This window comes from Aspergillus chevalieri, chromosome 7 (genome assembly GCF_016861735.1).
Source record: "Aspergillus chevalieri M1 DNA, chromosome 7, nearly complete sequence".
NCBI lineage: Eukaryota > Fungi > Ascomycota > Eurotiomycetes > Eurotiales > Aspergillaceae > Aspergillus > Aspergillus chevalieri.
The window spans coordinates 1952656-1979604 of record NC_057368.1 but is presented as its reverse complement, the minus strand read 5'-3'; the positions used below and the strand labels follow the sequence as shown (position 1 = coordinate 1979604).

At 49.8% G+C, this 26949-nt stretch overlaps 10 protein-coding genes across 10 annotated transcripts; 5 read left to right on the top strand and 5 right to left on the bottom strand.

The window, feature by feature from the left end:
• Nucleotides 1-121: 121 nt before the first annotated feature.
• On the top strand, nt 122-3412 carry ACHE_70680A (uncharacterized protein; the record flags this gene model as incomplete). Its single annotated transcript, XM_043283039.1, has 1 exon — nt 122-3412. One exon carries the CDS (start codon nt 122-124, stop codon nt 3410-3412), a length of 3291 nt encoding a protein of 1096 aa, XP_043140359.1.
• Nucleotides 3413-5468: 2056 nt separating this feature from the next.
• On the top strand, nt 5469-8862 carry ACHE_70679A (putative nuclear pore complex subunit Nup85; the record flags this gene model as incomplete). The annotated part of the gene is made up of 3 exons (XM_043283038.1): nt 5469-7781; nt 7833-8334; nt 8384-8862. 3 exons carry the CDS (start codon nt 5469-5471, stop codon nt 8860-8862), a joined length of 3294 nt encoding a protein of 1097 aa, XP_043140358.1.
• A 1389-nt stretch (nt 8863-10251) lies between these two features.
• Nucleotides 10252-11320, bottom strand: ACHE_70678S (uncharacterized protein; the record flags this gene model as incomplete). The annotated part of the gene is made up of 3 exons (XM_043283037.1): nt 10252-10821; nt 10872-11173; nt 11230-11320. 3 exons carry the CDS (start codon nt 11318-11320, stop codon nt 10252-10254), a joined length of 963 nt encoding a protein of 320 aa, XP_043140357.1.
• A 1283-nt stretch (nt 11321-12603) lies between these two features.
• ACHE_70677A (uncharacterized protein) lies at nt 12604-13015 on the top strand (the record flags this gene model as incomplete). Its single annotated transcript, XM_043283036.1, has 2 exons — nt 12604-12756; nt 12863-13015. The coding sequence occupies 2 exons, from the start codon at nt 12604-12606 to the stop codon at nt 13013-13015; spliced, it is 306 nt and encodes a 101-aa protein (XP_043140356.1).
• Nucleotides 13016-13062: 47 nt separating this feature from the next.
• ACHE_70676S (uncharacterized protein) lies at nt 13063-13344 on the bottom strand (the record flags this gene model as incomplete). Its single annotated transcript, XM_043283035.1, has 1 exon — nt 13063-13344. One exon carries the CDS (start codon nt 13342-13344, stop codon nt 13063-13065), a length of 282 nt encoding a protein of 93 aa, XP_043140355.1.
• Nucleotides 13345-14698: 1354 nt separating this feature from the next.
• On the top strand, nt 14699-15142 carry ACHE_70675A (uncharacterized protein; the record flags this gene model as incomplete). Its single annotated transcript, XM_043283034.1, has 2 exons — nt 14699-14767; nt 14834-15142. The coding sequence occupies 2 exons, from the start codon at nt 14699-14701 to the stop codon at nt 15140-15142; spliced, it is 378 nt and encodes a 125-aa protein (XP_043140354.1).
• Nucleotides 15143-15789: 647 nt separating this feature from the next.
• ACHE_70674A (uncharacterized protein) lies at nt 15790-17271 on the top strand (the record flags this gene model as incomplete). The annotated part of the gene is made up of 1 exon (XM_043283033.1): nt 15790-17271. One exon carries the CDS (start codon nt 15790-15792, stop codon nt 17269-17271), a length of 1482 nt encoding a protein of 493 aa, XP_043140353.1.
• A 771-nt stretch (nt 17272-18042) lies between these two features.
• esdC (GTP-binding protein EsdC) lies at nt 18043-18916 on the bottom strand (the record flags this gene model as incomplete). Its single annotated transcript, XM_043283032.1, has 2 exons — nt 18043-18672; nt 18725-18916. 2 exons carry the CDS (start codon nt 18914-18916, stop codon nt 18043-18045), a joined length of 822 nt encoding a protein of 273 aa, XP_043140352.1.
• A 1218-nt stretch (nt 18917-20134) lies between these two features.
• Nucleotides 20135-23953, bottom strand: RPB2 (DNA-directed RNA polymerase II subunit RPB2; the record flags this gene model as incomplete). Its single annotated transcript, XM_043283031.1, has 2 exons — nt 20135-20297; nt 20355-23953. The coding sequence occupies 2 exons, from the start codon at nt 23951-23953 to the stop codon at nt 20135-20137; spliced, it is 3762 nt and encodes a 1253-aa protein (XP_043140351.1).
• Nucleotides 23954-24440: 487 nt separating this feature from the next.
• ACHE_70671S (beta-catenin-like protein 1) lies at nt 24441-26646 on the bottom strand (the record flags this gene model as incomplete). Its single annotated transcript, XM_043283029.1, has 9 exons — nt 24441-24523; nt 24580-24982; nt 25037-25551; nt 25614-25707; nt 25759-25993; nt 26052-26158; nt 26215-26456; nt 26517-26571; nt 26620-26646. 9 exons carry the CDS (start codon nt 26644-26646, stop codon nt 24441-24443), a joined length of 1761 nt encoding a protein of 586 aa, XP_043140350.1.
• Nucleotides 26647-26949: the final 303 nt, after the last annotated feature.

Genomic DNA, 26949 nt, shown 5'->3' with positions numbered 1-26949 from the left:
ACCGCATATATAGACCGACCGATCAATCGACGATTGCGAGCCTCACCCTCGAGACCTTCCCACATGATTAACGGCCAAATAATCTGCTCGGCGAAGCCCATTGAGTCGTGAGAACGCTATCATGGCTGGAAGACCTGAGAACCCGACATTGACGCCGTCGCAAGTGAACGATGAGGATGTTAGGAAGTCTGTACCAATCCGGAAGAAACCAACACAGGAGAAAGGGATCAAGATATATCCTTTTACAATCGACAAGCTGTGCGAGGAAAACGCAAGGTACTGGTTTCATGTGATGGAGAACCAGTTGAAAGCCCAGTTCTCTTGGGAGGCGATTGAGTACTACCATGAGGTAGGAAGGAAGGAATTCAGCACTATTCTGAGGGAGGATGTTGAGTGGTTCAAAATCAACCTGAAGGCAGACATGATTATTGAGCAAGGCCTTCAACCAGTGACCATACTCGATATCAAGGACCTAGACAATGCTGGATTGAAATGGGATCGCCTTAAGGAGATCTTCTTGAAGTCATCCAATGCCAAAAAGGCCATGAAATTGATGAAGATGGCCAATTGGACATGGGATTCCACAAGGATGAACGAGAAGGAAGCATACCGAGAAATAAAACAACTGGGAAAGGAATTTGTTGACATGAACGGTGGTAATAAGATCACCATTGAGGAGCTGGTCGTGCTTTGGTATCTCCGTGGCTTGGGAGATAAATATGCGACTTTGAGAGATACTGTGATGAGCTCGAATGTGACACTAGATGAAGATTATATCCTCAATCGAATTGATGATATGATGCACATGAAGAGTGGGTCAACTGAGAAGGGATCACGGGTCTCCAATCATGGCAACAAGAAGAAAAAGGGGTCCAAATGCTATGTGTGCGGCCGGGCCGGACATTTCGCGAGGGAATGTCAGAGCAAGCATGAGGACAGTGAAAGTGATATAGAATGGGATCAACAAAAGCCCAAAGGTCGACGAGAAGGTCGGCAAGAACATCGGCGAGGAGGTCGACAAGAAAGTCGGCGAGAAGGTCGACAAGGCAAATCATCAAAGCAGAAGGGTCGACTTGCTGGAGAGCAAGACGATGATTCTTCCCAAGAGGAATTGTGCGAGTTCAGTTCATATGCAGCTGAGAGGTCAGAACTGGGTCGTTTCACGAGTGAAAAGGGAAGCCAGGCAAATGGCAGCTGTCCATCAGTATGGTGTTTTGACAGTGGAGCAACAAGCATGTCAACAGGCAATAGGGACATTTTTGAGAAATTGGACATGAAAAGCCGAGGAACACTGACTATTGCAAGTGGAGTTCAAATGCCAATTTTGGGCAGGGGAACAGTCAAATTTAACCTGCCAAATGGCTCTGCAACTGTCCGATTAAGCAATGTCATATATGTACCTGGGTTGACAGAGAATCTTCTATCTTTGGAAGCTCTCCATGTTGCTGGATTTGAATCAAGGGGTTCAATTCGAGGATACACACTACTGAAGGATGGGAAGATAGTTGCTAGAGGACGGCGAATTGGAAAATCGACCTACCTAGATACGGTATCATACACGAATGCTCTGTATGTGAAGCCAGAGCAAGCAAGGAAGTGTGTGGAATTAAATGCAAAGCCTGATGAGAGGACAATATTGCAGCTGCTTAGCAGGCGAGCTGTTAGGGCTGATGATGAAACTGAACAACGCCGTGAGATCATCCATCAACGATTGGGACATCCTGGAAGGAAGCGCTTTAATTGGTGTGTTGAAACCATGGATATGGATGAATTGAAAGTGCGCAAACGAGATAAACTGCTGGATGATGATTGCGAGATATGTGTCAAGGCGAAGCAGGTGAAGAGTCAGAGTCATCTCCCAGTCCCTAGAGCAAGGAGACCGCTCCAACGAGTGTATATGGATTATTGGGGTCCATATGTTGGAGGCGTAGGAGAAGAGAGATACTACCTGTCGCTGATTGACGATTGCACGAGGTATTCATGGGTCTTTATCAAGAAGGACCGGACGTCTAGCTCAGTACAGAATACACTGGAGCTATGGCTGCGCCAGGCTGAGCGAGAGACTGGCAAAATGTTATTGGTCATAAGGACTGACAATGCAAAGGAGTTCCTAGCCCTGGAACCATGGGCCCAGTTGAAGGGCATCCAATTGGAGTTCACTGAGCCTTATACCCCTCCGCAAAATGGAGTTGCGGAGCGATTCAATCGGTTTATCCTTGAAGTCACCAGGGCATTGCTGTTCAATTCTGGAATCAGCAAGAGGTACTGGAAGTACGCGGTAGTTACAGCTAATTACCTGCGGAATCGGACAACAGGAGCTAAGGGTAGTGGTGGTAAGACGCCATATGAGCTATGGCATGGGTATGAGCCAGACCTAACCCATCTGCGAATTTGGGGATGCCGGGTACTCTATCACCAGAGATCGAATGATAAGCTTGAGAGCAGGGTGATGGAAGGAACTTTCCTTCTGTATGGGAAGAGCGACAAACAATATGCTGTATTGCCAAAGGGCGCTGATGAAATTCGATTGGTCACCAATCCAAAATTCCGGGAACGGGAACCTGGATATTTGACAATGGATAAGGATTCTAGTGCATTTGAGGCACCAATGATGGAACCAGCAACCAATGTGAATGATGCGCCAAGGCCAACACCAATGGCTATTGATGTGGAAAGTCAGCAGAGAGATGCTGCACCATTGGGTGGAAAGGAGGCAAGTGATCAGCAAGGTGTCGCAAATGGTCAGTCAAGGGAGACCAATGAATCCACACCGGAGGTGGATGGATCACCGCTGAAATCTGCAAGCAAGGTAGATAATGCGGGTAATGAAGCTGATACTCAGTGGGAAGAACAACGTGAGGTTGATGCCCCGCTGGGAGAAGGACATCAGAAGAAAGTTTTACTTGAAGGGGAGAAAAGACAAGAAAATCTCCCACAGAGTGACACTGGTGCAATTGATGAGCATCAGGTAGAGAGACGACATTCAGGTCGTACACGCCAGCCATCAAGTACATTGATGGAGAGTCGCCAAACTGAGAAGATTTATGGTCGCAAGCGCAAAGCTGAAGGGGAGGACACTGGGAATAGTGATCGTCCAGCTCAGCGCTTGCGAGCACATTTGGCGAGACTTGCAGTAGCTACTGAGCTACTGATTGGAGATCGAGAATATGAGGCTACAGAAGGAGCACGTGCTGCACGTGAGAAAGCTGGAATCCGCATACCGAAATCATACAATGAAGCCGTTAACGATCCGATATATGGCTCAAAGTGGAAAGAAGCTATCCACAAAGAGCTAAGCACCCTAATAGGCTTTGGCACATGGGAATTGAAGCCCCGAAAAGAAGCCGAAGGAACGATCTCATCAACCAGATGGGTGTTTGATGTGAAGCTAGGCCTCGATGGTCGAAATTGATCGCTTCAAGGCCAGACTGGTTGTCAGAGGCAATGAGCAATCGGATGATGATTTCGATGAAACGTTCGCACCAGTATTTCGGCTAGATAGTCTGCGGATTCTGGTGGCTATAGCAGCCCTGTTCGGCTTGGAAGCACATGTGCTCGATGCTATAAATGCATTCGCCGGTTCCGATCTCGATAAGCCTAATTGCATGGAAAATTCCAGAGGGACTGCAAGACTTTGATCCAGAGGCTACTAGAGGTTTGGTTTTGGAGTTGAAGAAATCACTCTATGGCCTCCGTCAGTCTGCTAATCTATGGCATCAAAAGATTAGCAATTTCCTGAAGAATATAGGCTTTAAATCCATCACTGCAGACCCTAGTATTTTTCTCAACAGCAGGGGTCTGATTATCGCTGTGTATGTAGATGACATAGTGATATTTGGCAAGGATGTCAGGGACATCAACACAGTGAAGCAGAAGCTCAAGGAGTTCCATCCGATGACTGATTCAGGGTTAGTTAGGAAACTATTGGGCATTCGCTTCACATGGGGAAGAGACAGGTCTATACGGCTGGACCAGGAGCCCTATGCACAGCAAATTCTTGAGGAGTTTGGCATGGCTGATTGCAAGCCAGCAAGCACACCCATTGGCCCAAGCGTTAAATTGGAAACACCAGATAGCTCACTGCTTGGACGAACTGAGCATAAGCTATTTCGGAGATTAATTGGGCGGTTGATTTTCTTGGTGATAGCCACACGGCCTGACATTGCTTTTGCGGTCAATCAACTGTCTCAATATCTCGCGGAGCCAAGGGAGGTTCATTTGGCAGCAGCAAAGCATGTGCTTCGATATGTTAAAAGCACTATAGGCTATGGCCTAACGTTTGGTGCAAAGGGGAGCCAAGGGTTATATGCATATGCTGATTCTGCGTATGCCAATTCAGCAAAGAATCGGTCAACTACTGGTTTCGTTTTCTCCATTAATGGGACGCCAATCAGCTGGATAAGCAGAAAACAATCAGTCACTGCACAGAGCTCAACAGAAGCTGAATATATGGCCGTGTCGGAAGCAGCCAAGCAAGCAATTTGGATTAGACATTTCCTATATGCCATAGGGAAAGGGTCTATATTTTGCAACGTTCCGACCACCATTTATGAGGATAATCAGGGCGCCATAAAGATCGCTGACAACCCGGTTGACCACCCGAAGACGAAGCATATAGCCGTACGATATCATGCCATTAGGGACCATATAGGCAATGGAGAGATCCAGCTTGCATATCTCCCTACCGACAAGATGATTGCCGATGGCTTGACGAAGGCTGCCAACCACGTGAGTCAAGGGCGGTTGGTTGAGGACCTGGGCCTTGCTTAATCAAGTAAGGAAAGGATTCAACACATGTGAGAGTTGAAGCGTGCGTCCAACCGCCGCTTATCAAATTGCCAGATCTGTTATTTTGATTGATTTGAGAGAGCGGCGATTGTACGAAGGGGAGTGATGAGGATCTATCGGACAAATAGTTGGCCCGATTACCGAGGCCAGGGGATCTTTATATAGGTCGATATTTACACGTATTTAGATAGTCAAGCACTCAAGCACTTGTTCTACGTGTGGTTACCATAGACTTCAATATTATTCCCTTCGGCGTATAATATACTCTCCATCTTCTGTACGCCATATAGCCTCGTGCAGTCGGATTATCGGCTCCCGATTCCCCGAACCTGAGCTACCCGCTTCACAAGGCAAGTTAGTCACATGACTACACGTGATACCGCTGCCGCCAAGACATCCGCCCAAGCGCGTTTTCGAGCATGAAGAGCATCAGTCCAGAAAAGAACCTCGACGGCGACGGTCGATTCCAGTTACAGAGGTTCCTTCCTGCGTTTATCCGTCGCCTGCTGTGTTGCCATCGGTTGCGCTCTTTATTGTGTGCACTCTTATTTGTTACAGAGTGTCTATTTGAAGCTCTGGGGTAGCTGCTAGCCCCCAAAGATTTCGCTGGGATTGTTTCGCGACTGTTTACAGGGTTCATATCAATTTATCTCTTCCCGGACCTATTCGCATAATCCAAGATGAGCTTCAAAAAACCATACGACCCATTCGACTTGGACTCTCCATCAACTCCGGACAAGTCTCGCAGCTTTCTGAGTAACGTATCGACAACACCAGCCGGACCTCCGCCATCAAGTGCCAACAACAACTCCTTTATTCCACGAGCCGCACCACCGAAATTCGGAAACTCACCTCAATCTCTTTTCGGCAAATCCGGGATCGAAAATGACAGTATCTTCGGATCGTCAATCGGGTCGGACCATTTCATGCCACCGCGCAAACAAGACCCTGCGCCGGCCAAACCTCTCGCTCAGTCGCAGTCGCTTTTTAACACGACCAATGGCTCGCGGCTTAATGAATCGACAAGTTTTGGGCAATCAAATAGCTTTACATCTTCATGGATGAGTGAGGAGGGACAGGAAGAGATGGAACCTGAGGAAGAGTATGAGGAGGAGTGGGAAGATGAGACTATGGACGTGGATAAGACAAAGAAGTCGGGTGGACTCAGCTTCATGGACTCCACAATGAGTACGGAGCCGATTCGGCCTACTACTGCTCTTGGTCACAGAAAGTCGATCTACTCGAATCCCACCAACGCGAAACGGCCCAAGCTCGACGAACGATGGGCGAACCAATCGCCAGTGCGCAAGACCGCGTTGCCTCCGAAGAAAGACTCCGTGTTGCCGTCTATTATCCGCAACTTCGCATCTAGATCTTCGCTTGCGCCCGTCGATGAGCACAGTGATATTATCTTGAGGACGGAAGATGAAGTCTGTCGTCTGTATGACGAAGCGAGACAGGCTGAGGAACAAGGAAAGGACTTTTACGTTTCTCTGTCTGAGATATCAAGTGCGCTCGCGAGTGCGTGGAAATCGAGCGCAGAGCGGAATGGGTTTTCTGGGGCAGGTTTCGGCGTTGGCCGTGGCGAAGAAGCCCCGAACGTTGTCAAAGCCGGCTTCCTGGGTTCTCTATTGCTCCAGCTCCACCATCCGCCAGTCAATTCCACCAAGACAGCAAGCCCCCCTGGCCCTTTTGGCCGTTTTGCGCCTCAGAGTCTCATACTCGCCGGACCTGAAGAGAGCACGTTTACGCCCATCCCGAAGGTTCTTCTGGATTGGCTAAACGCGAACCATGTTTCGCAGTCGGCTGATATTCGGGCTTTGGAGGAACCTGGGTCTAATCCTACTACGTCACCCAACTTTTGGGAAACCATTACCTCTGCCGTTCTGCGTGGGCGTCTGGCCGAGGCGTCAGCAGTTCTGCGTTCTGCTGATTTCAACTACGCGCGGTCTGCGCTTGAGGATGGACTACGGCAGTCTGGTTACCGTGGGGCACAGCTCCAAAACATCCAAAAATGCGTCAACAAAGCTCTCCAGGTCCTGGACAGCTGTCCAGGTGTTCAGCATGAGGACTGGGACGTCAAGGGCACGGAGTGGTCAATGTACAGGAGGCGGGTGGCTGCAGCCATGACAGAACTGGAGGAATTTGCCGAAGGTGATGAGACTTCACCGGAGCCACCAGTTGTGAAGAACCAGTTCCAAGCGGTTAATTTTGGATTGAAGCCAACAACTGGCGATCAGGGATTTTCTTTCACCAAGTCTGCGCGCATGGCGGAGAGTCGTGTCCCATGGACTATCTACCAGAATCTGCGGACGATCTATCGAGTCATTCTAGGCGACCCGGGAGCGATCATGGGTCTGTCACAAGATTGGATCGAGGCCGTGATTGGCCTCACAGCATGGTGGGATGGGGAGGACGAGAACAGCGCAGAGGATGCTTACTTACGTCGACTTGACTTGGCCCTTGGTAGCGCGACAAATGATCCAACCACTGGTTTCCGGATAAACACGGTTAGTGGCCTTGAGGTTGGACTGGCATCCGTCTTTGAGGGCAACGTTGATGGTGTGCTGAGATTACTTCAAACTTGGTCGCTTTGCATCGCGTCCGCTGTGGCTGAAGTCGCTTCGGCCGGTGGATGGATGGACGCCGATGATGGCGCGCGCAAGCTGCCTGGCCTGAGTGAAAACGACCTCATAGTCCTTTCTTACGGTCAGGACACGAGTGCTGCTACTCCTGTTCGCCGAGATGACGTCCTCAATACTTACGCTTCTGGGCTATTCGAGCGGCGGTCTATCAAGAATGACATTGGCCTTCGAGATGGATGGGAGTTAGCGCTGGAGGTTCTCAGCCGGTTGGAAGATAACGAGAAGATGCTAAAGACAACGTCTGAGCTGTTGGGTAAACTGCCGCTCGATACAGCCGAACAAATGGATAAGGTGGTGCTCCTTTGCTCGGAGTTGGGCCTGGAGAGTGAAGGCCGGAGAGTTTCTGAGGTGGGTTCGCCAATTTATACTGATATGAGCAGACAATACTGACTGAATTAGCGATATGGCGATCTTACTGTTGAGAAGTCTGATGAATACGGTCTCGCACTGGTGTGCTACGCTCGTGCGCATAGCCGACGCAAGGTCAAATCGGTGGTTGACCTGCTCATCTCGTACAGCTTGGTTCAATCACGAGCGTACCCTGCATCTGGAGAGCTAGACGAGCAACTACGAGCACTGATCCGCGAACCGAAAACCTGCCTTTCTGCCATTGCGGGGTCGGATGAGGAAGCAGCCAGCATTCTCCAGTTCTACTTTAGTGGCTACGCGACCTTGCGACGGTTCTACGAGACGCGCGATGAGGCAATTTCGCTGGCAGAAGGTCAGCGACCGCGATTTAAGCCGTTGGCGCGACGACGGGCGGCGGCGCAGGCGCTGGTCGCGGTGATTGGCAGCGCTGCTGACAGTATCTACGGAGGACTATATGATCCGGAGCGTGACTCTGCAGTGCAGGTAGATGGGTTGCTGGCGCTGCTGGGAGAGTCTCTGGTTTTCGTTGGAGGTAAGCATACCATCTGCCATCAAAAGAGTTCCTTCACTAAAACTAGCAGAATCTAACCCAATCCTCACCCCCTCACAACAACTCACCATCCTCTCTGCAGTCGAGGATCTCGAATCCGTAACCAGCCGCGTCTACGCCCAATGCGAAGAATGCTTCCGCTCCACCTTAATCGCCTACAACCACTCCACCAGCTCCGGCTCCCGCACAACCTCCGACTCCTATGTCCTCCCTCCCTCACCCCGCGCCCTCCTCAAGAAATCCGTCTCCGCAACCACAGCCTCCAGCAACTTCTCCCTGATCGGCAGCGACATGCTCGAGTCCGCGCGGACTCGCTCACAGTCTGGGTCTGGATCCGCATCGGCTGGTAGTTCGGGGGTATTGGTTCCGCGGCCGGGCGACAAGGACGGGCCATACGAGCGCGGATGGGATTGGCGGAAGGGACTGGGTGAGGAGACAAGGGGCGAAGATATCCTGCGGATGCTGCGGTTAGGACTTGCACGGGGATTGAGCTTGGGTGTTCTGGGTTAATTCCTACCATTGCTATCTGTTTTATGGATTGTACTGAGTAATAGCATCCTCTTCATCTCGTCTAATCAGGCAGACACATACAGCCTCCTTAACTCTATCACTAGCTTAAACACTACACCCGTAGGGCTGAATCTCCCAAACGCCGGCCAACTCGCGTATTTCCCAATCAGGCAAGTCGTATGCTGACAAAGCAGCGGTACTGGTGGGGCCGGACATAGGCAGACAGATATCTAAGGCCCTGATTGGCTGGGAAGTGCCCAGGTATCTAGAATAGGAAGGTGCGGCTGTTGTAGGGCTGAACATTTTTTTCTTTCTTTTTTCCCTAGTGTCATGTAATTCAATGCAAATTTACTACATGCTGTGCTGTGTAGGAATGTACATTCATTTGCTATGACAAGGGTAGGTATAATATAGTAGAGAATAGATGTTTGTATCCAAGGTCGCACAAAGTCTTGTCCTGTCTTACAATAAAGTATGAGTTGTTCTTGTCGGGCAATGAGTGTCACTTTTTATCCACTTCCACAGAGACTAAATATATCCGGCATATTGCGATCGATATGGAGTCAGGGCACGGGGCACATCACTTTTTCTCTTTTTATATTTGATTCTCTCCGTTTGTTCTAACCATGTTTCTCTCAGTTTAGTTCCGGTTTAACAGACAGTTTCATTGTACCCCCGTGTTGATGCTTGGCTGACATTGTCTGACTGCGATGGTTCCGGGGTATATTTTCCCGTTGATATAACTGGATATATGGGATTTCGCTGACGATCTTTGCTGCAGAACTATTGGCATTGCTTGCTTTTGCTTTTTGCTGTGTCGTTGAGTGATTGACACGGATTGTCAGACATATGCATGCTTGTTCGGATCTTCGGATTTTATCTGGGTTCCTGTTGTCGTGACTTGTCGTGTCTGTCCGTCTGGTCTGGCTATAAATGAACGGATGACTAGACCTCTCTTTCTGTCGATTCGTCAGTCGGTTTCGGTCTTTTCTCCCTGATTGTATGTCCGCCCCGTGTTTGTTTGAAGGAGGTGTGCTAACCTTTTTAGCAGTCCATCTCCATCAACAATCACTGAAGCAAGCATCATGTGCTACAAAGTGATCGAGCGATACGCCGTCTGCAAATGCCTCTACTTCGAGCATGCAGTTGACCCATGCGAGAGGTACGGCCATCATGAGGTCGAGGAAAAGACGGTGTTGGTGGGATATGTTTGTTCGAGGCACTCGATGAGTCGGCGATGTGACCGGTAGTCGTTTGTCGTCTTCAGGTGCTATGAATGCATTGGATGATATGGCGGAAACTTGATTGAAGCGCTGGACGCTCACTGTTGTTGAGATTGAGGTTGATGTTGTGTATTGACATTTCGGTATTGATTAACAAGCCGCTTAATCAAGAAGAAATAACTCTTTCCAAAAATTCAAACCCCTGCCTCTGCAACTCCCAAGTCCTTCCTCCAACCTCCATCACCATAGCAAACGTATGTCCCTCCCCAGGTACCTCTACCATCCCGCACTCCACCCCTGCCTCCTTAAGTACCCGTACCAACTCCCGACTCACCTCGATCGAAACCATTTTATCCTCCAGTCCGTGCACGACAAAGGTCGGCGGAAACCATTTCTTCACATTAAGCACGGGGTCAATTTCCCTCCGCACATCAGGATCCGGACAGCACGCCTGGATCACGGTGCCGTTGGCGATCTGCGTAAAGGCGAAGGCGTCGCGGGGGCGAGAGAAGTCGGGGCCTGCGCTTTGGCCGGTTTCACTTTGGCCTTCTAGGGAGACGTTGCTGCTGATTGGGATAGGTACTTGGGTGTAGACTTGGTCAAGGAACGAAGAGGTGAGATCTGGCGGGAGTTTGGATTGGATGGTGGGGATCGGTTGCGTCCAGCATGGGTGGGTGAAGTGGACTGCGCCGTAGAAATTTAGGATTGCCCGTGGTGGACGGGGGACGCCATATCCCTGTTTGTGTTAGTATCTTCGAATTTCACAACAATAGATCAAAGGCTTACCAATCCACAAGCCAACATCCCTCCACTCGACGTTCCAAACGCCATAACCTTCTCCTTATCAACGCTCACCCTGCTCGCTTCCTCATTCGAACGTAGAAACCTATCTAATCCATCATCGGAATAAACCCACTCTAAACAATCCCTCACATCACGCAGCGGACCGTCCCGGATATTCACCTGCGGACACAGCCGGTGATTCGGGACGACGACGATCCAACCGCGCGACAGACAGTCATCTACTTGGGGAATTGAAATCATGCGCGAGTCACCTAGCATGAAGGCGCCGCCGTGGATGTTTATTACTGTTCCGATGTGTTAGCTGGTGTATTTGATGAATGAGGTGGGTTTGAATACGCACAGACGGGGCATGGAGAGGAAGTTGGTGCAGGGAGATAGATGTCGGTTGTTATTTTGGTGGAGACTTGTTTGTAGGTTGCTGTGAGTGGCATTTTGCGGTTGTTTAATGTAATGCCTCAGATGTGCTTATGTTGGTTATTGGTGCTGGATGCGGTTATATATGTCCGGAATTTCCGACTACACACGGACCTTCCGAGTCCACATCAAGTCATGAATTGGCACCAGTATTATTATAATTATTTAATCAAGATTATTGTCCATGCAGAGCCCTAGAGCTATGACAGACCATGATTCATGGACTCAAGGCCAGCAGCTATTCTACAGTCTCTTGTCCCTATAGGTTCCTGGGGCACTAGCCCCCTTCTATAGTCTCTCTGATCCTTTTCCTCACCCCAAACCGCCTGTATGCGCAGGGCTTTCGAGCACAGTGCTCTCCTTGTGTTTCGGAGCAAGATGGGTGTGGCCTAGGCTGACTCTCAGCTTAGGCTACCCTCCCTGCTACCCCTCTCCTGTTCTAACTGCCTCCTCCAATGCTTCCAATCCCCATTCGTATCTCTTCGGGCCCTTTCCGCCATCCGCTGTAGGTGCGCCTGGGGTAGCACTACACTAGTGTTGGCCAGAAATTGTAGTAGCGCCCTGGTAGCTCTGGGTTCTCTTAAAAGTCGTCCTTGCGGGTGCTCCTCTGCAGCAGTGGGTCTCATAACCCCATCCATCTCCAGATCTCCATAGAGCTTGTTTCGTTGGCGTCGCCATTTCCGGCGTTCAAAGAGAAGATGATGTATTGTCTCCCTTGGAGAATCACATCCCTGACAGGTTGCATCTTCCCGAGCATGAGTCTGATGTAAATACGTTCCAATGGCTGCATGTCCTGACTTCAGTTGAAAATAACGGCTTGCCAGGTGTTTGGGAGCTAGTAAAGCTTTAGGGTCGAGCCGCCAGTTCTTTTGCGACCTGTATATTCGTTGGCCTTATTGGGATCGCTGACCGAGCTCCTTAGTGAGCCATCTCTGCCTCTGTGCTGTAATGGTTTCAGTTCGGGCTCTACAGACAAAGGCCAGAGAGATCTCTTTTGGGCCTCTTCCTGGAGGCTTACTAGCTGCCTGGTCAGCTCTCTCATTTCCTTCTACCCCTGCGTGTCCCGGAACCCATTGGATGGTGGGTTGACGACATTGGGCGTGTAGTCTCTTGCCTATAGCATATGCTTGGATTACTAATGCTTGACCTGGCCCTGGCTGGGTATGTCGCAGCCTCGCAATGGCGGCTTGGGAGTCCAGCAGGATAGTGACTGGTCTCTGATCTTCCACTTTCCATGCTACCTGGAGTCCCTGAATGACTCCATGAAGCTCTGCGTCAAAGACCTCATATCCTTTGCCTAATGGGATCCCCTTGGTATTCCAGGCTCCTCCTGGTTCTTGCCAAGCAATTCCTGCCCCGCACCTGCCATTCTCTAGTCTCGAGCCGTCTGACCAGATCGCCAGTTCAGGACCAGGAGGAAGAGATTGCGCAGCTGCTAGGGTCTCTGGACCTGGTAGCACTTCTATTCGGCCTGGAAACTGGCTACTGGTCGTCTGTATCATGCTTTCAAAGCCCTCGGATGGGTCCGCTGGTAGGATATTGGCTAACTGTCGAGCTAGGTGTTGTCCCAGGAACCATGGGCCCCGGTTGCTGCTCTCAGCCCATTGCCGGTCCCCTGGGGTCTGCTCCCCGGGCTGGGCGTGCTGGTGCCCCTCTCGAAAGCTCACTGGGAGGATCTTCTATTGGCACCAGTACATTTAAAGATACCATGAATACAAATGCTACATTTCAATATTGATACATGATATAAATCCCAACATCAAACACCCGGTTCAACATGCACACTAGTATCAAACTCCCTCACAATATTCTCCTTCGCCCACTCCCTAACCGCATCAAAATCCCTACAAGTATGCGTAATTGCAGCCACCGGCTCTAGCATTTGATCCTCTTCATCCCAGGCCCACGTAAGAGGAGTAACATCCGCCGAACACATGAGACTCTGCCGAATACTGTCGATGCAGTGATCAATATGGTCGATATTCATCATCTCGCGGTCGAACTCGTAGCCTTCGGCATACCAGGCTCTTTTGCGGAGCATTTGCTAGATTGTCGACCAGTGTTAGTATCTTGATACAGGACAGGGGTGGGGTGAAGCACCAAGCAGTGGAGTTGATGAAAGACGTCGATTGACACGGCATAGTGGTCTGAGTCTCCCGGGATGGGTACGGTGCGGTTTGCTATCTTTGATGCGTCTTTTCGATCAATTCTGGAGATTGGGTCTGTTGTCTGTGTTAGAAATTGCAGTTCGTCACAGCCCGGGCCAGCTCTCTTACAATTGTAGAGTTCACGCCATGCGTCGTCTGTTTCGGGAGATGGAGGGCCTTGGTATCTGGTCAAGTGCGGTTTGAAGCTGGGCGAGAAGACGACGTTTTTGTAACGGATTACATTTTGCGCCGGTGCTAGGTATTGTAATTTGTCAGTACAGGTCCAGAATGGGACATTGGCCGCATACAAAAAACAACATTCGAAGGAAATTGACACGATGATTTCGAAAGCAGGTATACGATCCCGGATCCCAAGATAATCAGAATCAATGTCTCAACCACGACAATAACTATCAGCAACAGTGGCCATTGTTGTCGTTTGTAATCAAGTTCATGTGGACTATGGGAAGACCCCAGGAGAACAGATGACTCCTCTGTTGAATTCTTCCTACCAGTATACCCATCACCATCATGGCGATGAGTCCTGCCGTGGAAAGACATGCTTGCGTGCGAGTCGTTATCCTGTCCAGAGAGTTTTTAATATCAAATGCAAGTACAGCGCAGGAGTCCTTGTGATAGAGTTATGATGTGAGAGACAGCCCGAGCAGAACCATGCAGGGTCAATTCCGTCAAACTGCAAATACACACCATCACCCGTTTAGCATCAAGAAACACCAAGCTACTCCTCCCCAAGAGCAAGGTGTATATCCGTCCGTCGCCATCTACCAGCGATAAAATCTCCGGCCCAACAAAGTCAACAGACCCCAAGCACCTCAAACCGCGCAGATGAGGAGAGACCCCCGCCTGATGCAGCTCGATCGTAATTCGTGATCTTGTGGCTACCTGAAGAGACATCGTGCGACATGAGCACTCAATGGCTATATTATGGGGTAGCACTCTGTACGCACGAAATCCTAAGTCTACTAGCACAGGATAAGGTTCTTGTTATACAGTGGAATGCTACTCGGGTCAATCGGGTCGATCAGGGTACTAGGATCTGTCCATCCTGCAGCCCTGTTTCAAAAGGGGACGAGGTCGGAACTGGAGATATCATAAGACAGTCCGAATTGACATAAATACGTTCAACTATCCCCAATCCAACCTCGGATTTGGACTCATCACGACTGCAAGACTTGTCTGTTTTTGCGCGCAATTCAATCAGTAATACGATATTGCAATAGATTCAAAATGAAGATCGCGACCTCTTTCGTTGTTGCCTTTGCCTCTCTGGCTGCTTGTGCTCCCATCGTAGCAAAGGTTAGTCCAGCCTTTCGTCTCTCCCAAACCCAATACAACCACTAACTACGACTACTACAACTACAGAAAGCAACCATTGTGGGCTCATCAACCTCCATCCAAACGCGTGGGGAAAACGACGCCGACGTCGTCTTTGTCGTCTGGAACAACGGCAAGAAGCTCCAAGAGAACGAAATCGAGAAGCGCAACGATGCCGATGCCGACGTTGTTTTTGTCGTCTGGAACAATGGCAGCAAGAAGCTTGAAGTGAGCGAGGGCACTGTGGCGAACCAGAAGCGTGACGACGCCGACGCCGATGTTGTTTTTGTTGTGTGGAATAATGGTGATAAGAAGATGCTTGCGCAGATTGAGGAGAGTGGTGCCCAGGAGCAGTAGTGGGTTCATGAAGGCTTTCTCGTGCCGATGTCCGTCTGTCTATCCGCTTTTCTTATTGTCAGCTTGCATGGTTTGAGGACAGGGATGTTGGTATGGGATGGGGATCTGTTGGTTGTTAGGAGGCTCGAGTCAATTCATTATCTGGTTTTCGTCTATTATCTGTTTATCAATTCTAGCTACGTGGTACGGCGAGCATATGTACCTAGAACGTAAGATAAGATGCCGAAAGCGAGTACATGCCATTTGGGCCTGGCCTCACGTATGTACGAGTATACTAGGCTTGTAGCGTAGTACTCGCATCGTACAATCGGAAGCCAATATCAATAGAACAAGATTATGTTACGCCATACGTCCGAAGTCTCACAGCACTAGTAAGTGCCCTGCCATATACTAAAATATCATAGTACCCCGCAGCTGGCTGAGGTTGCATTCTCAATATCCAGTAGTACAGGCACATGCAGTATTGGACATTTACTCATCAAGCATGAGGCCAGAGCTGTACTGGACCCAGTCCAGGTTATGGTATGAAACTGGTATGCGTGTACACAGATATTGACCGGCTTCGTAGGAAATATGTAGTATAACATAGGGCTACGCCCAGCAATAACAACAATCTCCTCCCTCCACCCACCATCCACTCACTCAACATGAAAATCTTCATACCATTAATCACCTCCATCCTCCTAACCCCCACAACCGCTACCACTGCACAATTCCAATGCCCCGACACCTCCAACTCATCTCCAATAAACGTCGACATCGCCATCCTCGGCGGCGGCGCCTCGGGAACCTACTCCGCCCTACACCTCCACAAAAACTACGCAAACCACACCCTCGCCCTCATCGAAGCCCGCTCAAAGCTAGGTGGCCAAGTGAACACCTACCACGACCCATATACAGGCTTAACAGTCGAATACGGCGTAAATCAATACACAGACGTCCCCGGTGCAGCGGAGTTTCTCGAGTACTTGGAGATCCCGTATACACGGTCTGGAACGGGGGGTGAGGGATCAGGGTATATTGATATCCAGAACGGGAGGATATTGGATGGGCCGAGTGAAGAGGAGGGCAATGAGACTGTGAGGGCGATACAGGTGTATAGGGAGCTTCTGGGGAGGTATCCAGAGCTTGAGGAGGGGTTTTTGCTCCCCGAGCCAGTTCCAGACGACTTAGTACTCCCGTTTACAGACTTCGCCAGCAAATATGGGATAGAACGCGCTGTGTTACCGCTTTCAACTGGGATGGGGGATTTGTCGACTGTGCCGACGCTCTATGTGATGAAGCACTATGGCGCGCATGTTTACAGGAATCAATTCCTATACACAGCCCGTAAGAATAACCAGGAGATATACGACAAGGCACAGACACTCCTAGCAGACAGTGTGTTCCTCTCAAGCAGACCCCTCGCCATCCGAAGAAACGAGAACAACGTGCAGCTATGTCTACAAACACCAACAGGCACCCAACTCCTCCAGGCAAAACGCCTCCTCATCACTATCCCGCCGACCATGGTCTCCTTAAAAGGCACAGGCCTAGACCTCACCCCCGAGGAAACAGCCCTCTTCACCAATCTCTCGCAGATAGGGTACTACTCCACCCTAATCCGCATCCCGGGCTTTCTGCCCTTCCTGCCCTTTCGGCAAAATACCACAGACATTACAAATAATATAACCCTCCTCGAAAATAAATCCCCAACAAACAATCCCTTGAATCTCCCGAAATTGCCTGCAATCTGGAACATCCACAAAACACACATCCCAGACCTGTACCAAGTTGAATACGGCGCTGCCACACCACTATCCGAGGATATCGTCAGACGGAATATCTTTGCTGATCTAGCTCGTTTGCGGGACGCGGGTTTGATCATCGCCACTGCCGCTGATACTGATACCAGTACTGGTAGTTATAGTGGTGTAGAAGAGGAGCCAATGGTTGTGAGGTTTGCTGATCATTCGCCGTTTTATCCGTACGCGTCACCTGAGGCTATAAAGGATGGGTTTTATAAAAGGCTTGCGAAGTTGCAGGGGGAGATGAATACGTGGTGGACTGGGGGGGCTTTTCATGTGCCGGATTCGAGCCTGTTATGGAGGTTTTCGGAGGGGGTTATTGCGGGTTTGGTTGGGGGTTGAAGGGGGGTGGGTGGCATCGGGGGAATATTATGATTTAGCTATGGTGTTATGGAGGTGTTGCGTGGGAAGTAGTTATAAAAAAGAATAGGGTTACGATGATGTGCATGATAGTCTAATCATTCATTCGTATCGTCAGGATCCAAACAGGCTAGTTACAGGTACGGGTACAGAGTACACCATACAGTAACACCACGTCTGGAAAGATCGTTGTCATTGTCACATATCTTCGTTCGTATGTAAGTACATCATCCATCTGGCATATCCACGGCATTGGTATTGATATCGATATTGATATCAGAACCGATGTCCAATGGACAGGACGGTCCTGTTGTCATTCCTTTATTTCATTTTGTTTCATTCGATTCATGCCTCATCCTTCATTTCCATTCCTATCTCCATCTCCACGTCACCTTCATCTTCATTTCCTTCCGTCCCCGACCTGACTCATGCTTCATCAATACCACACCCAGAAACGAGTCCGGCTCGTTTCATGGCCACGGCAATGTGAGACACAGTCCGGTCTTTTTTGCTTTTTTTTTCTTTTTTTTTTTCGGTTGTAAAATGGTCGTGCAGGCGATTGTCACCTGCCAGTCAAAGGAGTGACTGCGCATGTAACCATGCGAAACTGTTGGTAGCCATAACGGCTCGAATATAGCCAAGCTGGCCGGGCCGGGCTCTGACTGCCACGTGCACTGGACGCTCTTCCACGGCCCATCGCAATAGCGATCGTAAGAGTAATCGAAAAACAAGAGGGAAACGATGTGCACTCAATTACCTCCTCACGACAATTCCCTGACGGCGCACAGCAGCCTTTGCCTGCCGGTACTCCTCATCGCTATCTGACTCGGAGCAACTAGCCTCGCTCGACTCCGTCACGTATCCGCACCGGCTTCCCCCGCAGTCAAGCTTGACCCGGTCTCCCTTACGAGTGATTCCGTAACGCTCGCAGTGGCAGGTAGGCGTTGGCGGGTCACTCATAGACGACAGCGAAGATGGAGAGGTGCTACCAGACGAGCGGGAAGAACGGGAGGACAGCGACGAACCAGCCGAACTGGGCGGGCTGTTGGAGAAGGAGTGCGACGAGTAGGAGGAGTACGGGGAGTACTCGTCGGACATGCGGGAGCCCGCGAAGCGGCGGGTGAGGTCATCCATGGTTGGCGCAAAGTCTGCTTCGCGGAGCTGGCGAGAGGCGTAGGGCTTGGAGGGCTTTGGGTGGTGGATGCGGGAGGGCGAGAGGGCACGGCCCTTGGCGATGTCGTCAGATTCCCGGCGGGTCTTGGGAGCTGAGGAGGTGGCCTTGCCGGAGGGGACGTCGAGGATGTTAAGTTTGCGGCCGGTGGTGGGTTCGACGGTGTATTCGGCGGCAGGGTCGTGGGAGACGTGATAGCCGTCCATGATGTACTGTCCAGCATTAGCATCCCGCTTCATACAAATCGGTTGTATGGCAACTCACGTAGTACCAGTATCTCCCACCCAACTTAAGCATCGACGTCTGGAATCGGAACTTGCCTACCCACGCACCGGGCTTGGACGAATCCTTGGAGAGAGGGATCTGGCGATCGTAGTGGTCCCACGAACCGACCAAGTGCACGGTCTTGACGTTAGGCGAAGTGCGGAGGTTAAACTTGAGCTGAACAGCAGCCATATTGCTTTATAGTTTTCGTTTTTTTCGTAGATTCAAAAAGGATTTCACTAGAATTATATTATAGAGAAAGTTCAAGGTGTTGATAAATTCGTGCCGTGTTTAGGGTTCGTTCGTCGCAGACTGAAACGCTACCAGAGCAAATTCAATCAAATTGGCTGAACAACAAGCAAATTGAGATCGAGTCGAAATGAAACAGAGACACGAGTACTTCTCGTCAATGGAACCGGTCCAGAAGCGAGAAGGCGAATAGAATTATCGAGCAAGAAGTTAAATATAGTCAGTATATCGAGTTGAACCAACAAAAACACACGTCGACCCGCAACGCAAATGCCAGACTGTTGGAAATAAATTGTATAGTCAGGAGTATAATAAGATAGAAAAAATGACAATAAATGAAAGGGCAATGAGCACAGCTCTGGGGGAGATAATGTATGAGGTTTCTTGGTTGATATGGGGGAGTGGTCTTGGATATTAGAATATAGTAAGTAAACAAGAAAAAAGCCCGATGCAGCCAGTGCACCAGGATACTCCAAACTAAAGGCAACTCGAAAAAAAGAAGAACAAAACTTGCTGAAGAAAAGAAGAGGGGAAAAAGGGAAAACGAGATGCAGGTTGCGGCTGTCTTTAAGAGGCGCCCGTCATGTCAGCGGTATGCGTATTGTGACGATACGGTACAGCTGCTGATGCTATTCTGGGCAACAACCAGGAAGTGGAGAGAATTCAGCCAATAGATATACTCAATTGATATTCCCCGCTGGTGATGGAGGGTTCGACAGGTGCCGGGCGGGTATTTATGCTTCTTAATTGGTGGAATAAGTCCATTGTCTGCACTCAGATCCCCCAATCAGAGCTTGCCGTAGGGCTCCCACTGCGGGCCTTATCTGTCTGGCGGTAAATCCAAGACTCTAGTTGGCTCGACTTGTTGAAGAACATGCATAACGCGCATAAGTGCATTGCATCGTGTGCTTATTTTACATCGAGAGGGGTCAGACAAGAAAAGAAAAAGATACAATATGGCAAAAAGAAATCAAACACCAGAAGTCCAAGCCCAATCCTAACATGCTGGCTATTTTCTTCCCTAATTGCTTGCTGTAATGTATGTAAATATTGTAGAAGAAAGAAACTAGCAATCCGTCTTGCAACCCGCTGGACGCCGCGAAAGCAAAAGAAACATGTGCGAAATTATCATGATTATGGTGAATGTGGGGATAGAAGAAATCACCGCACCGACACTCCCGAGCGGTTGGTGAACATCCGAGCGGTAATGTTCATCGACGCCAGCTCTTGGAAGAGAAGCTTGGCCGCATACGGAATATGCACCTGCGAGATTCGGTGCTTGTTGTTGCACAGTCGACATTCAAACAGTCCCTTTTTGAGTTTTCTGCAGCTGTCAGTTCATTGCCCATGATATAAGAGAATAAAAAAAAAAAAAACTTACGCAACCGGAGTCATCAATCCACAGTCGTCGCAAATGTGCACACGGAACGGATCCGACACATCAAACAGACGCTCTTTCAAAAACGAACTGGCTCCATGGGCAATCATACAATCACGTTCCATTTCTCCGAAACGCAATCCACCATCACGGGCACGACCTTCAACCGGTTGTCGTGTCAGGATCTGGGTGGGTCCACGGGCACGCGCGTGGATCTTGTCGTCGACCATGTGTCGCAGGCGCTGGTAGTATGTCGGGCCCAGGAACACTTGCGCAACCAGTTTGCGGCCCGTGTGGCCGTTGTACATCACTTCGAATCCACGCGATTGGTAACCGTGCTCACGCAGGAGCCGCGAGACCGAGTCGACTGTGACATCGGTGAAAGGTGTCGCATCACCTTCGAATCCGCGTAGTGCAGAGACCTTACTGAGTTGACACTCAATCAAGTGAGCAATGGTCATACGAGATGGAATGGCGTGCGGGTTGATAACCAGATCGGGAGCCACACCCTCCCGAGTGAACGGCATGTCCTCTTGCCGGTACGTAATACCAATCGTACCCTTCTGTCCGTGACGAGAGGCGAACTTGTCACCGATCTGAGGAATCTTCGTTGTCCTCATACGGACCTTGACGAACTTCAAATCGTCATTACTGGTGGAAACCAAGACCTGGTCCACAATACCGCTTTCCGTACTACGCAGAGGCGTCGACACGTCAAGCTTGGTGTGCGACTTGGTTCTCTGACCGAGTTCCTCCGCTTCAGGAGCCAAGGGAGCCGTCTTACCAATGATGATATCTTCTCCGGAAACACGGACACCGGGGGCGATGATACCATCGTCATCGATCTTGTCGTATGTACCTTTCCGCATACCGAGGGTGTCGGTACGCATCGGCTTCTCAAAACGCTCAACAACCGTCAAACCAACCATCTTCTCCGTGTCGGTGTATGTACGGTAGAAAAGACTGCGGAAAAGACCACGATCGATACTGCTCTGGTTCATGATAACGGAATCTTCCTGGTTGTATCCCGAGTAACAGGCAATAGCGACAATGGCATTTTGCCCTGCGGGCAGCTCACGGAACCGAAGGAATTCCATCGACCGTGTTGTCGCCAACGGCTTCTGTGGGTAGTACAAAATATTTGCCATTGTTTCCATTCGCTGGTCGAAGTTGGTCAAGAACACACCCATGGCTTGCTTACCCATTGCTGCTTGGTAAGTGTTACGGGGCGACTGATTGTGATCGGGGAACGGAATGATACTGGCGCAAACACCAAGAATCATACTCGGGTGAATCTCGCAGTGTGTCCATGTGTGCGCCTTCTGACTCAGGATCGACCGTACACGTTTGTTGGGATCTTCTTCCGGAGGAAGGGCATAACCGGCCTGGAGTTGTTTCGAAATTTCCAAGTCTTCAGGCGTCATGGAAATCATAATTGTCTCTTCTTCTTCTGCATCGACGTATTCCACAACTCCCGACTTCACAAGACCATCCCACCCGAAGTACCGTTCCCTGCGCTCTTCGGGATCAAGGTCAGGGGGCAATTCCTTGTCTTGCTCCAGCTTCCGAATATGCTCCTTGTTGAGCACCAGCGAACCGCAGTTATCACTCTTTGGATCATTGTCGATGACGAACAGCGGCCGGCAAACACGACCAGCATCGGTAAAGATTTTGAATTCACGCTCACGGATATCCCGAACCAAACTAACTTCGTGCGAAATCATGTTGCGCCGACGCAAGGCAAGCATGGTGTTCACCAGATGCGCAGAGTCCCGGTGAATACCAACCCAGACACCATTGACAAAGACTTTGGTGGCATTAGGCGTAACTTGAGGTTCGAACTCTTCGAGAACTTCCATGTTTCGCTGAATCATGAAGTCGATAATAGGCTCGCTAGGAGTACCAACGGTAATGTAACACATAAGTGCCAGGTTCTTGACCAGACCACAAGCTTGACCTTCTGGAGTTTCTGCTGGACACACCAAACCCCAGTGGGTGTTGTGAAGTTGTCGCGGTTTGGCGATCTTTCCGTCACGACCAATTGGGGTGTTTGTCCGACGAAGATGCGACAAGGTAGAAGCATACGTGTATCGACTCAGCACCTGCGACACACCTGCCTTTGCACTAGCCGCCTTCTTCTGTTCACCCCAGTTACCCGTGGCCAAAGCATATTTCAAACCTCCGGTCAAGGTGCTGGCCTTGATACCAATGTTCAAGTAGATCTCACGGTTTGTTTCCACGCATCTTTGCACGTACCGTTGAAGATCACGGGTGACACGGGTGAATAAGACCCGGAAGAGGTTTGCCAAAAGTGGTCCTGCAAGATCGAGACGCTTCTTTCCGAAGTGGTCACGGTCATCAGGGTCAGCACGACCCAAAGCGCACTGCAAGAGTCTGTGCACCATGTAACCCAAGAAGAAAGCCTTGCGAGTTTCACTTCCTTCGTTCTGGGAAATGTGGGGAAGGAACTCTTTCTGCATGATTTCTCTTGCGTACCGGACACGGCGGTCATGGTTCATGCTCGACTGCGTAGATCCTCTCTTGGCAATGAAGTCCAGTGCGACTTCACGGTCTTGAATGACGAAACCTTCTTCAATACACGGCTTCAGCATCTCCAGCATTGGTGTATCGTTGCGGTCGTAACAAATGTGGTTAAGAATGTCCTCATCAGAAACCACACCCAGCGCTCTGAAAACAACCACGATTGGAATATCGGCCTTCACGTAGGGCAGTGTAGACCTAATGGTAGGTCCAAATCCACCCTTGGCACTGTCACCTTTAGCAAATAGCTTCAGAGACAGCTGCGAAAGGAGTCGCGAGCCCTTCTCGACGGCACTTCGAATTTCGGCAACGTAAGGCGTAGGGCTGGGCGGCGCTTTCTTGAACACCTGAACGGTGTTACCGGCACTCCGTTCCTGTGCGATAAGAACCTTCTCACTTCCGTTGATGATGAAGTAACCACCAGAGTCGTAGGGGCATTCGTTCCAGTTGTAAAGCGCCTGTTCACTCAAGTCCTTGAGAATACAGTACTTGGACTTCAGCATAATAGGCATCTTCCCAATGAAGACAGTCTCCTCTTTGGCCTGATCCTCCGGAAGGTGCTTCTGCTCCCACGAGAGGAACGTGCCACGCGCTTTCCTGTCCTCGTCATCATCTCCCATCTCATCATCATCCCGATCGCCTATCGCCTTTTCCCGGCCTTCCATAATTCTCTTCGTGATTCCGAGGTAAAGCGGACTGGCATAGGTCAAGTTTCGCAAACGAGCCTCCTGCGGCAACATAATCGTGGTTGCACCATCACCCTCAGTTACGGAGGGTCTCGAGAGCATCACGGTACCGAATTTGAGCTCATAGCGACGGACAACGACGGGGTCGACTTCATCTTCGGAGGGCGGAAGCGTCTGGTCGAGCGTGACTTGGCCTTGTTCCTCCACCAACTCTTGCATCGTCGAAGAGACGAATTCGTCAAACGAATCCAGCTGTTGAGACACTAGACCTTTCGTGTCGAAAAAGGAAGAAATAACGGTCCAGCAGTCCTCCGACGTGATTCCCTCCTCATCATCGTAAAACTCCTCCTCGTAAGCATCGTCGTAGTCGGCCATTTTGACGGGTATAAAAAATAATCAACTAAAATATAGAATAAAAAATAAAAAGAAATGCGAAATGAAGGAAATCGAAAGGTGAATGTGAATAATCAAAGACCGTAGAAGGGCGCAACGCGCTCAGTGAAAAGATCCCTCTTTCGAGATCCGTCCGGGTGCTGGGACAGGGACGGGTTCACCAGCTAGGACAGTGTCTTAGAATGTCACTAGCGACGGAGCAACAAACTGGGACTCAGTTGAATCGAAAAATCCCAGATCCCATGCCAAACGAGACGGTGAGGATGGAGCAGAGCTGGATGCTTGTCCTTCTCCGGGCGCTGTTGAGCCGCCACTAGCGCCTCGACCGCCGGATTCACACTAGTCCTAGAATGGAAGTACTAACACGTGACTTTTCTACTGGATTTCGACAATTTGCATTCAACATGGAAATTATTGGCTTTATGTAGTGATATAATACACGACTCGACACACTAATGGTCTGCAGTTGTCAAACGAACTGCAGAAGTGTCTCAAGCATTTCTTTATGGTCCTTCTGCCCAGGCTCATCTTCCGACAGCCCCTCAACTTGCTCTGTGAACAGTTAGCATTTAGAAAAGTAGAAATCAAATGGAGAAACAGTAACCCACCTTGCAGTGTCCCTCGGATCAGAGACAAGTCTTCGTCATGGTCCTTCAAAAGTGAGACCACTTTCTGCTTAGCCCCATCATCTTCGGCCACAAGCCATGCCAGGATGACATCAATGAGCTGTATAGAGAAGAGGCCGGCATCGAAGCGTCGCGAAAGCCATTCTGGCGCCATGATTTCTTGTTCTTCTTTGTCGAAGCTTTTCTTCTCCTTTTCGATGGCCTGCTCAACCGGTGTTACTCTCGATGCGTAATCCCGTCTGAGCTTGACCAGCTTGTCAATCTTTTCGTATTCTTTCTCCATGAACTTGGCCAGGGTACGGATGCGTGCTGCGGAGCCTCCGGGTAAAAGTCGTAAAAGTGAGGCAAAGATGCCCAAAAGGTGTTCTATAGTTTGATTCTCTTGCTATATGCTGTTAGCTTCCGTACTCTGCCCCTGGCAATAGAAAACTGAACGTACCTTTTTCATGAATATTCCGAAAACCGTACGCAAACCCGCTACTTCCACCAATCGGTCACAGGCAGGTGCACCACCTACTCCGCCTAAAGCATGATCCAAGACCCTCAGAGCACGTTGCTTGCTAAACTTCCCTTCCTTGAGCATGATTTGTGCAAGTTCAACTCCTTCTGCGTCCAAGAATTTGGTCTTGCCAGTATCCTCGTCGACAAGACAAATTAGACAGTCAAACAAATTTTCAACATACTCTTCTTCGTCGGAGTCCTTTTCAGGGTCGCGTTTGCGATATTGACTTAGAAGCTGGAGGAGAGTGTCCACGCCGTCAAGACCAAGGAACTTCTCCCTGTTTTTGGAGGACGATTGCAATAAGATTGCCAGGATCTCAGCAGCATACTGTTTGTTCTGGCTCACGGGTACCTCTTTCTTCTGCGCGCGGGATAAAAGCCATGACAGCATGGTCGAATCTTGACCAATCTTTTCTGCAATGGATTGCTGCGACGCCAGATTTTCGAGCACACCTAGATCACAGGGTCAGCAAAGGGATTTAGCCTGGCATATAACAACATGACTTGTCACTCACCCAGCACATAATACACCCCTGACCTATCAATGTCGGATGTTTCGTCGAAGCGGGTCAGGTTTTGGCTTAGAAGTTCTATGAGATCCGCGTCCATCTAAACAACCCGTTAGCTTATGCAACTGAGTGCAACTGGAAAATATCGCACCATTGCATTAACTAGGGTATCCCATTGCTCTTGTTCTGCCTCCACATCTTCATCCGTCAACTCGCTGATGATCTGAATAGCGTCTATAGCGATATCCGCGTTTTCATGCGATAGCAGCGAGATTAAAGAGCCAACGCAGCCCATTTTAGAAAACTCGCCGTACAACTCTGGGTGCTCGGATAGGATGGACAGGTTCTTAATTTCCGTATGTAGATCAGCCTCGGACGCCATGAACCTGGAAAAAGAGCGTCAGTCCATCCGTATTCTTGAAAGGGTGTTTGCATTCGACTCACTTCTGAGGTTCATTTTCGAACTTGCCTCGCAACTCTGCATTCTTGGATATCTTCCTCTCAAAGTTGAGCGCGAACCGGCGCACCCAAGCAGAATCGAATTTCTCGGGCTAGAACAGCGTCAGTACGAGATTAGGCCAGCGCACTCATTCTGCTTCACACATACCGCCGCTTGCCCTTCCTCCGCATCCTGCTGATCGATATACAGCATTGCCTCTGCCGTCTGACGCTCCATACCTCCGCCGAAGAATCGTCCTTCTTCATCGTCTGGTTCGTCCTCCTCGAAATCGGGGGGCAGCTCTGGGCCGGCTTCACCATCGTCTTCCTCCTCATCTTCCACCATGGGCCCTTTTCCTTTCGATTTCGCATCTCCATTGGATTCTAATTTGGCCGCTTTATAGAGCTCATCTGTTCCAACGCGCATTAGCACTCATTGTAGCGAAAACGTAGGTCGGTCGCAGGACATACTTGGATCTTGGGCCGGTTCTAATTTGCGCTTTCCGGTTCCTACCGACAAGGGTTTCTATGTCAATTAGATACTGGCTGAAAATAAGAAATCGCATTAACACACCTTGAAAAGCTCATCGACGTTCGTCATTGCGGCTTCCGCAGTTTGAGGCCGACTTGGTTCGTTCGATGTACTACCAGTACACAAAAAGACGCTAATTCACAAGGTAAAAACAAAAAAAATACGACTTGAATGACAGACGCGAATCGCAATTTTTCTTCAGAAAAGAACAAATAGATGTTTTCGCGTATTCTACTGCTTCGTCGCACTGCCGATCCGGAGATTTGTACGGGTGCCGTGGAAAGCTAACGACGCAATCGGTGCCAAGCATCTGAGGCTCGAAAGATTTCTCGACGGTCAGTAGTATTCAACCAACTTCCACTGACAGCTTTG